Raw genomic sequence first — 10,546 nt, 5'->3', positions numbered from 1 at the left:
AGGACGCACTATTTGACTTTTACTTATTGTTAGACTGAATTGGAGTTAGACCTTTTACAATTTTTGTGACTAACACCGGAGTTCTGACAACCATACAATGGCCGATAACAAGCACCCGCACGTAATTTTCTGCAACGACTCGCCCAAAAGAGTTTTGGTGTCCGTCATCAAGACCACCCCGATCAAACCCAGGAAAGCGGAGGCCCTGACGCCGACAAGTCCCGGTTTCAGCGACTTCATGGTCTACCCGTGGAAATGGGGGGAGAACGCCCACAATGTGACACTGAGCCCGGGCTCAGTGAGCGGGGCTTCGTCACCTACCGGCACCCAGACGGCCAGGGAAGCGGACACGGATCCTTCACCTGACCAGATCAGGGTATGTTCACGTTATTTTAACCGTAATGTTACTGAATACAACATGTGGTATGACATGTTGTTGCACAGACGGAGTAGTATTTAAGTGCAATAGCTTAGTTATACTTCTTGTATAGTTTTAGGCTGTTGACAGACACGTAATACACTTAGAACAACATACATAAGTTATAACAACACTTAAAATGTGTTTAACTACTTGTAATAGCACCAGCTTTGGGAAGAAGAGAGTGCATATATGATGATAGGCTATTGATTATCTTTTAAAGACACAACCTATTCCGAACTGAGTCGATATAGAGAAGATTAATTCACTTTAGAGGTTAATTGTGTATTTCTTATAATGGGACTTCTTAAAACAGTGAAATTGTTTCGAGTCAGCCTTAATATGGCCGAGGTGGAGAGTCATTTAAAAAAAACGCCCGCGCATTAGGGTGTGACATGGTGGATTTTAAACCCCCGTTACTTCCTGATTCTGGAGCAGCTGCTCATACATGACGTTTAGTCGCGCGCCAAAATTGTAACCGGATGTGAATGAATTATAATGGACAAACGTGCCTCCTGCTACAATGTAACACGTGAGCTCAGCTAAGGAAATTATGATTGATATGTTGTTGCATTGTAGGAAATACAAACCACACAGTAAACTCCTGTGTACTGAATATTTCTTTATAATAACAAATACAGATGCATACATGTAATAAAAGTAGCATTAAAATAAAATGTATTAACATGATACATTATAAATCTTACTCTCTGAACTTGATTCATATGTTGAAAATGTATTAGATCATAAATGTATGAAAATATTTTTGTAATACATCTGCCATACTCTGCTCTACATCTGGTTATGGCTGCTGTACTTAAGTTGTTACTTTAGCCAATGTAAAAGTTCTGTGTATTCTTGTTGTGTATTCAGGATGGTATCCGCAGAGGGCGTCCACGGGCTGACACTGTCCGGGAGCTCATAAGTGAGGGGGAGACTTCGTCCAGCCGTATTCGCTGCAACATCTGCAACCGTGTGTTTCCCAGAGAGAAGTCTCTTCAGGCTCATAAGAGGACACACACAGGTGAGAGGGATGAGGAGGCAGGTGCATTGAATATTAAAAAAAAAAAAAAAAAAAAACTAATGTCTTGGCTTATTGTCAAAAAGACAGGTGCCTTGAGAAAAGGTGGGCATACTGTGATTCCATAATGCCCTTTCCTACTATTAGAAGTGGGGAAGGTCATGTAAACACCTGTCTAACCAGATGTAACAGCAACATGTTGGACAGTTAGGGCCACAGCTGTGCTTTTGACCTCCCAGTATATATTCTGACTGTAGTGTTCACATTTGAAAGTGGTGTACTGTATGTGTGTATCATATAAGCAGCACTGTGTAATAACAACTGAAATGTAAAACAATATCAATGCTGTTTCCTGAACTATGTCCCTATTTCCTTCCCCCCAGGAGAGAGGCCCTATCTGTGTGACTACCCAAATTGTGGGAAGGCGTTTGTCCAGAGTGGTCAGCTGAAGACGCACCAGCGGCTGCACACTGGGGAAAAACCCTTTGTCTGCTCAGAGAAAGGTGGGTTTGAAATGTGTATTTTAAAGAAGACCATGCTATTAAGCTAAACGGAGTGCTATTAAAGTGATGCTGTGCTGCCAAACAACAAAGACAAAGTTTTGTGAGCTTTAATTTTTAGGTACTTTCCAGTGGCTCAGTTAGTGTGACTGACTGGAGATTTTACCGTAACTGGCTGAGTTATATTTGAAGCATGTGGAAAGTACCTGGTAAACACAAAGCAGACACTGTAACAGTGTAACGTATGAGCTGAAAATCATAACCAGAAAACCAGAAAAGATTTATTCACTAACACTTGACTGATTAAAAACCTACCTTGATGTATTAAGTCTTTTTATAACAGTAGTAAACCACAAAAGGTCATGCATTACACGTCTTCAAATTTACAAAATTACAAATCTCAGAAACATTAATGATTTACTGCATTTATTCCTACCTGTTGCTTTTTCTGCAGGATGTGGCAATCGGTTTACACATGCCAACCGTCACTGTCCCAAGCACCCTTTCTCCCGTCTGAAGAGAGAGGAACCAAAGGAGGGCCAGGGGAAGTCCCAGTCTGTGGATAACAAGGCTGTGGCAGAGTGGCTGGCAAAGTAAGTGAATACACAGGACTGTATGTACTAGTTCTCTCAACAGGTGAACTGAGCACAAATGACCTGTTTTGAATCAGTTTTATAAAGCATGCATAGTAGAAGTCAAACTGTGCATTTAGTGCCACTTTCTGCTTACATTATGTTAATATACTCCTCTCTGTCCTTGCAGGTACTGGCAAACTCGTGAGCAGCGTGCCCCTACAACCACCAAGGTGAAGCCACAGGGCAAGGCAAGAGCAGAGGACCAGGAGCAGCAGGATCCCATGGAGTTCCTCCAGTCCGATGAAGAGAACGGGGAGGAGGAAGAGACCGCAGAGGAGGAGAAGGGCAGCCAGGGAGGAGGAGCCGCCAAGCGCCGCCTCCAGGAGCAGCGCGAGCGTCTCCACGGTGCCCTGGCACTCATCGAGCTGGCCAACAATCTGTCTGCCTGAACACCCACCCACCTCCCGACCCTGGAAGTCCCATTCCCTGCCCCTCGTACCTCCATTCCCGATCCGCCTTCCTGCAGTATGTGCTGTAGTTAGAAATTGCTCATAAATGCAGATCAATGACTAGTTTAGTTAGAAAGAGCTGAATTGGCATGAGATCAGTGTTATGCACAGCATCATCTATTCCCCCTCACAGCACCAGGAAGGCACAAGCTAAAGCACCTTATTCAGCTTCCATTTTATCCTTTTAGGCTGCTATAATTGTAGATTTGACAATATGAAGAATGTCTCTCCTTCTTCTGTCTTTTAAAGGCAAAGAAAGAGTACCTATTATGTTTTAATTTGTTTTGTTTGCACTTTGATGGTAACGAGTTTTTTAAGTGTGTTGTGAGTGTAACAGAGTGTGTATGACTGATGTATATATGAATTAAGCTCAGATGGACAGAATGATACAGGGTGTGGTCAAATATAGGAAATGTTAAGTTGCATTCCAACTGTCAGATGGCCTCTCATCATGCCTCCCAGGTTTCATCTCCAGCATTGTAAGCACAATTTCACTGCCACTAATGACCGTAGTGGTGGTAGAAATGGACTGAGAAAGGTTCAGATAGTTATAGCCTCGCCTATACAGCACTCCCTGTGTATAGGTGGACGAAAGGAGACAAAACAAGTCAGGGGAGCTGGATCAGTCTGGCATGTAACATGGTCATATGCGAATGAGAGGTGATCATTGCAAGCCTAATCCAGAGGTCTGGTTAGGCACAAGACTTTTAAAAAATCCAAACTTTGACAGCTTCACCACTCGCCTCATGTACACATAAACATATCCGCATGACATTACCAGAGGCGGGCTGGAGAGGTCCATCAAGCCGACTATACTGCCTTCTGGATTTAGTTAAGTATTTTACAACTAATATTCTACAATATATAAAAAGGTCCACAGTACCTTTTAGGACATGCCATATTTCCAATTTAACATCCGTTTTCCTCATAGATACAAGAAACGTGTAAAACCTGCCGGCCTAAAGTTGTTTTCCAACCATACGGGAGATATTTTTGTACAATGGATGACGTCAGTCACCTTTTATATTAAAAGGTAGCAGACCAGTTATGATACGGGCATAGCATCATAGTGTGTGGTGCATCATCTCATTTAAAAGGTTAAATTAAGATATTTATTTCATCATATTTTTCTTCTGGCTAACATCTCGTTCTACTGTTTGTTAGCCCTGGAACCATTTGATGTGTGAAGAGAAATATTTTGGCATCAAGTTTTAAAATGCCAATCTAAAATCAATTTAGAATATGTCACATAAATTTAGACATCCCCTGGATTTTGATTAAGCACTTACACCCTCTATTAAGTCTTGGATTAAGCTTGCAATGCATTGAAGATTACATTTGTTGTACGTGTCCAGGAAAATGGCACCTGTTTTTCATAAACTGATTTGTGTAGTGCTGGGTGTTTTTCTTCTTTTATTTCTCTTTTATTTTAAATAGCAACACTACATCCTTCAACACTGTAAGAAGCCTCTCATAACTGCCCTGCCTCTAGTTTTTTGGGGGGGAAACCTGCACCAACAACCTGTCACTCTGTCACTCTAGCTGTGATGTTTGAATCTGTTTGATTTATAAATTGCTCTTGAGGAGAAACAGTGAAACTGGAAGGCAAGTGAACTGTTGATAATCAAAACACCAAATGATTTATTGTACCCAATTATAGTATATTTTGAAGCATTTCTAACCCTTAGTCTATTTTGTGGTTTGAGAAGAATATGGCATTTAATATATACACATTGTGTTTTGTTTTTTAGGATATTGAGTGTGCCCAATTTGTGGAGAGCTTTGAAGTCGAACTTTAGTTTCAGTTTTTCCCCTCTGCTAACATCATCCGACAGTTTTCGTGTTTGTGACATGTATAGAGTGATCCTGCTTGCTTGGTAGTTATTTTATTACACATTTCAAATGTAAGATTTCTCTGACAGGCTGTCCACACTGTTATATAACAATTGGTTTTCAATAAACATTCACTGAACCTGACCCAGAATTTAAGTGCACTTCTTGTCAATTTATTCAGTCATGATTTAGTAATGAAATGTAATAAATAGCAGGGGAATTCCATGGATATTAATTCATTGATTTTAAATGAATATAAAAATAGTGCAGAAGCAATATTGTGCTCCAATATGGAGAAGAACAATGCCATCTAGTGGTGAATGCTAAAATAATGTCCATTTAGTTGGCAGAGTACTTCCCTATGGAATCTTCTGTAATGTGAATCGTCAGCTCTTGAGCTCCTTCTGTGTCGTTTCCAGATGATTTGTTGTTAAAGATGAGATATGAGTACACTAGTCCACCTGACATACTGCAAAGTAAGCAAGCAAAAGGTAAAAGCAATGAATTGTTAGGGAAATAATTGCTACCGCTCAGCTGTTACTCACAGTGACTCACAATGTGTTCAAAGATGCCTGTTATAACAAAAACAACACGACTATTTGACTCTTAAATCAATCGTATCATCTTATCTTCTATCAGGAAATTTCTTAGCTTGTGCATCCTTGTTTTGCTCTGGAAAACAAGAAATGTAAACGTATTAAGAAATGCTGCGGCCTCATATGTTTAATCTTTTGGTCACATCAAACTCTTGTGACAATCTTCTGCTGTAGTCAGGTACAGTTCATAATAACATTTAACAAAATGTATAAAAACAACAATGAAAATTAAACTGGAATGGAAAAAGCAATTTCTTACCAAATGCTGAGGCCGATGAAGTTAGTCCAAGAGAACAGGTAGTCTCCACCCACAAAGATGCCAATATAGGCTACTGCAACGTTCTTAAGAACATTTTAATATTTATGCAAATTAGTGATGATCTTGTTAGCAGAAATTGGACAGATAAAAAAAATCCACGTGCAGGTTAGAAGCATCTTCTATTATTAAAATAATACATTTTGGAGGGTTGGGCAACCTTGGTGGCAATATGCACTGTCTGTGCTTTGTAGTATTCAGTTCTTACCTTTATCGCTCCCACTACTGTGGTAGTGAGTGCTGAGTTATAATAGCTGCACAGGACTATAGAATACATCAGCACAAACCTAAAAAAAACCCACAGAGCTGAGTCTTAAAAAACTGGGCAGGCTGAGGCAGTAATGTAAGAGCTATGAGGTATGATTTTTAGTTTAGGTGTGACAGTAATGGAACAGTTTGAACTGAATTATAGTGACATACCCCATGAAGCAGGACATGAGGAAACAAAAAATGAATGTGGCTTGAACCCAGTCCTCAAATGTGACTGCCTGTGGATCAAAACATAGGTGGTCAGGCAGGAAAGGCATGCAGTTTTGGGCACAAAATACACTGGATCACTGTGACTGCATGTACCTCGTGTAAATCTCCAGTAAATGCACTTGTCAAGAGAGTGGGGATGACAATGATTAGTGCATTGTAATACAATACACCATACTTCCCAAGGCCCTTCACAAAAAAAGAGGAAAATATTAGATATAATGTGTCCAAAAGCAAACGTACACAGATCGTTTGTGGACATGCTTTTGTAACAAACAGCAAGCACAATAACAGCACTACATACTTTTAGTGCATGTTATCATTTGAAAGTATTAATAATTAAGACAAAAAAAATAAAAAAATAATAATAATCATGGCGTCAGTTTTTAATCCAGCTGTCGTCCTGTTATATCTTTGTATGTATAGTGCTACTGTGGAGATGGTGTGATCCTGGTGTGTTCAAGATCCTGTTTAGAGGTTAGATGAACGAAAACAAAGTCACCATCTTTTTTGACACATTATAACCGTATAATGTCCAATTGTGATACTACACCATGCGTAGAATATTAATGTTTATCTGCTGACGACATATAAGTTGTTAGTAACAATCACTCCTGAAGAATTTTGGCAAGAGAGCTCTGCAATAATACGATCTTCCGTAATCTCATAATTTGTCTGGTGTTTAACTAGTCAAATACTGTGCAAATAGTTTCTATTTGCACAGAATGTGCAATGGGAATTTCACCTCAGTGCCAAGTTTCTTCTTGGTGTACACACTGTTGGCAGCAGTGAAGGCATCATTGAGCAGGATGAAAGTATAGCCCTCCACATCGAAGGCCAGGTCAGAACTAGAGGGGAGGAAGAGATGGAGGGAAAGCACGGGTGTTTTGTTTGCGCTTGCTTCAGTTCAGTAATCTACAAACAATTCCAATTGAATTATTTTACTTTTAAAAATCCATACCTTGCAGCAACCACGGCACCAAGGATTATGGCTGCAACACTGTACACAAGGCGTTTAGGACATTTTTTTCTGTAAAAAGGAAACACTGAAACATTAAGATCAAACGTTCAAGCCAAAAGCTCTTATCTTGTTTAATTCTACAGATTATAAATCTCTCCATGTAAGACTGCCACATGATATGTAACAATATAAATATATAAAGTTCAGTATAAAAATCAGATATATGTCTTACCTCAGTATATATACTTCCAAGATCATTGTCATCAATATGGTGAATTTCCGTAACACTGTAAACATGGGTAAACTGTAAAAGACAACATGTTTTTCAGTATGACCACAGTGAAACTTCAGGCCCGAAATCCATTAAATCATATAACAACCAAACTGGTTAAACCTGAGTTTCTTGGTGCTTGCTAGTCCCGTTATGTGGTTGCCAACATACAGCAAAGGAAGAGGGAAGATCTGGCAAGAAAACAAAGGCAGTATGATATTTTGGCAAGTAGAATACAATTCAATAAAGATGAATGATGAAGAATACTTTTAGAAATATGAGAAATGCTTACTTTTAAGAGAATATTTCTGTCAAAATCTTGAAACTGGACTGTTTTGCTTATTTTGGCAGCATAAAGGACAGCAAGAGTGGTGATCATCTGAAAGGACCAAAGTGATCATTAAATAAGTTTGTGTGTGTGTGTGTGTGTGTGTGTGTGTGTGTGTGTGTGTGTGACAGAGAAAGGGAGGATAAGAAAAATCCACACCTGTACAACTTACCTGGCCAATTCCCAGACACATGTAGGAGGGAAACCTGCACACAGCAACACACAAGTAGAGCAGGCTAAGTGCAACTTCATAATGACTGGCGTAGTGTTATTATAAGCGTCCTCTGTGTGTGACACTACACGACTGACTTGATGACAGCGCGACAACGCGTCACATACCTGAAGCTCGTCAGCACAGTTTTATTCACCACCGTGATGAGAAACGAGCTGCCGGCGTAAAACACAGCAGACAGGAACTTGAGCTGTCCGGAGTGCTCAACAGTTTCTTGACAGGCTTTGGAAGACATGCTGAGACACTGTAAAGACAACAGTTTTGTTTTCCTACGGCGGAGTAATTCCTGGTTTAGAGGCAGGGTCTACCCAAGAGATCCAGACGCATTAGTATACAGGAAGTCACGTGATAGTAACAGCCGAAAGTGAGATGGAAAACTTTTAATAGCAGAATTCTCCATTTGTTTGATACCTTCATTAAAATAAGTTAATAATAACAAGGATAACCACTAGCAAGTAGTCTAAAGATAAATAGAAGTACAACATTAAAGACAGAAAGTATTCTGTTCTAACTGACTCATCACAGTGTGTTTTTGTATTAAGAGTAGTGCTTAGGTAGATATTTTATTCATTTTATGACACTTCTGCTCAGCTTTAGACTGAGCTGTCTGATAGTTACGCCAAGTTAAACACTGTTTGACTAAAAGTGGCCATCACTCTTCAGTAGGCAAAGCACTTTCTGTAAAACTGCCAGCTGGAGTATGCTGAACCCATAAATCTGCTGTTTGGAAGACAAACTTCCTTATTTGAATGTAGTTTTCAGTATGCTGTTGGCAGTAGATCTGTCTGGGAAAAAGGTGCATTGAGATGTTAACTCTGTTTGCTTTTGCTCTGCTGAATAACACCTACTTGTATGCACATACAATAGTTGTATGTTTATTTTCACTTTGTCTTTGCTCAGCTTTGTTTTTTTAGCTGTATGTCTATTTCTATCTTCCTGTAAATTATTCTTGGAACTGTGTTTAAGTAGATTGGGAACAACTTAAAACCGGAGTCTAATTCCTTGTATATGTGCACATACTTGGCCAATGCCGATTCTGATTCTTCCACTAGAGGGTGCTATTGCATCAGACTTGTGAAGTCCTCACAGTGTAAAAGTAAACATCTTGAATTGATAAGTGTTAGGTAACCACAAGCACAACTTTCTCCTTCAGCTTGTGCAAGTCTGTGTTATTATATTCTCGCTTGCTTAGGGCTATTAGTTTTACTCCTCGTTTTTTACTTTACAATAATTTGTTCAAACAAAAATGATCCCACTTTGATTCATTTTTCAACATATCTCTTTTGTTTTCTCAATATCTTTTCTTACACTGTTGCTGATGTCATGGGGCCTGGTTGACTTTTTAACTTAATTTGGATTTGACTTCAGGTCTCTGATGAAGGACATTAAACCTCTACTGGTACGGTAAAAGATGAGAGCTCTCTGGTAAACAGTGTCAAATTTGAATGCTTGCTTTTAAGGCCCTACATGGTCTGGCACCCCAATATCTCTCTGACATGCTTGTGAGCTATGAACCAAGTAGACCACTTAGGTCATCTGGAACAGGCCGTCTGGTTACTTCCCCGGGTCTCCAGGACCATTGCTGAAACTGCCTGTAGCTTTTATGCTCCAAGCCGCTGGAACACCTACCCTGTCATGTTAGGTGTGCTCCAGCGCTATCGCCTTTCAAAACTAAACTGAAAAGCTGTGCCTTTCAGTAGTCTGCTTTACTGGTTTACTGGGCGGCTGCTGGTCTTTTCAAATGTATTTATTTATTTATTTATTATTATTCTCACTTTCATTAATTAACTAATTGTGTTTACTTATGTCTAATGTTTTATCTTTCCACTATCCACATAGTGGATGCAACATCTGTGGTAGCTCACGTTCTCTGCAGCACATTGTGCTTCCACATGGAATGAAATGTGCTATATAGATAAAGGTTTGCTTGCTTGCTTGCTAAAAGGTTGAAATCTCTTCACATTAAAAGCTGTTTGACCACCTGCACTGGAAAAACCTGCTCTGACTCGAGTAGAAACATATGAGAAAGTTTTACTGGTCGTTTAATAGACAGAGTGACTCAAAAGGTAGATTCCTGTAATATGCTGGAGGTGGTTTTCTTCTTCTTTCTTTATTCACAATCATAACAGCCAGAGGAATTTATTTTGTCATGTCATCAACATATATTTTACCTGACTTTCACATCGCCACTGTTGGATTTTGATGTCACTTAAGCCCAAAATTACAACATAATGTGTGTACTGTATAACTGTGGTACTAACAGGACTGACAGCAGGGATTTACATAAAATCAACTGACTAATCGTTCATGAATGAAAGCTGAAAGACCGCACAATACTGCAACAAGATCAGGTGCTGCCTGAGGTCGAATGCCAAGCTTGAAATGTGTTGCACACTGAGTAGCTGCCAGTTTTGTTTTGTTTTTTTGCCTGTATTTGTGTACAAATTGAGCAGAATTAATTTCTCACTTTTCTGCACTGCAGCACACTTAAAGCAGTGTCAGCATTTCA

At 39.6% G+C, this 10,546-nt stretch overlaps 2 protein-coding genes across 2 annotated transcripts; one reads left to right on the top strand and one right to left on the bottom strand.

Annotated features, from left to right (window-relative positions):
* znf367 (zinc finger protein 367) lies at positions 1-2,963 on the top strand. The gene is made up of 5 exons (XM_070904990.1): positions 1-376; positions 1,292-1,442; positions 1,823-1,942; positions 2,394-2,532; positions 2,702-2,963. Exons 1-5 carry the CDS (start codon positions 98-100, stop codon positions 2,961-2,963), a joined length of 951 nt encoding a protein of 316 aa, XP_070761091.1. The 5' UTR covers positions 1-97.
* A 1,877-nt stretch (positions 2,964-4,840) lies between these two features.
* slc35d2 (solute carrier family 35 member D2) lies at positions 4,841-8,272 on the bottom strand. The gene is made up of 12 exons (XM_070903982.1): positions 8,145-8,272; positions 7,978-8,011; positions 7,770-7,856; positions 7,601-7,668; positions 7,439-7,510; positions 7,207-7,275; positions 6,991-7,093; positions 6,342-6,434; positions 6,189-6,256; positions 5,977-6,055; positions 5,712-5,794; positions 4,841-5,325 (listed from the first exon to the last, which is right to left on the bottom strand). Exons 1-12 carry the CDS (start codon positions 8,270-8,272, stop codon positions 5,196-5,198), a joined length of 1,014 nt encoding a protein of 337 aa, XP_070760083.1. The 3' UTR covers positions 4,841-5,195.
* Positions 8,273-10,546: the final 2,274 nt, after the last annotated feature.

The sequence above is a fragment of the Enoplosus armatus genome, chromosome 4, assembly GCF_043641665.1.
Source record: "Enoplosus armatus isolate fEnoArm2 chromosome 4, fEnoArm2.hap1, whole genome shotgun sequence".
NCBI lineage: Eukaryota > Metazoa > Chordata > Actinopteri > Centrarchiformes > Enoplosidae > Enoplosus > Enoplosus armatus.
Note: the sequence above shows the minus strand (reverse complement) of the source record. Positions and strands in the feature narration are given on the sequence as shown.

Coding starts and splice junctions, on each gene's coding strand:
- znf367 (XM_070904990.1), top strand. CDS start 98: ATGGCCGATAACAAGCACCCGCACGTAATTTTCTGCAACGACTCGCCC. Junction 1,443..1,822: donor TCATAAGAGGACACACACAG/GTGAGAGGGATG, acceptor CCTTCCCCCCAG/GAGAGAGGCCCTATCTGTGT. Junction 2,533..2,701: donor GTGGCAGAGTGGCTGGCAAA/GTAAGTGAATAC, acceptor CTGTCCTTGCAG/GTACTGGCAAACTCGTGAGC.
- slc35d2 (XM_070903982.1), bottom strand. CDS start 8,272: ATGTCTTCCAAAGCCTGTCAAGAAACTGTTGAGCACTCCGGACAGCTC. Junction 7,857..7,977: donor TGTGTCTGGGAATTGGCCAG/GTAAGTTGTACA, acceptor TGGTCCTTTCAG/ATGATCACCACTCTTGCTGT. Junction 7,276..7,438: donor TTGGAAGTATATATACTGAG/GTAAGACATATA, acceptor TCCTTTTTACAG/AAAAAAATGTCCTAAACGCC.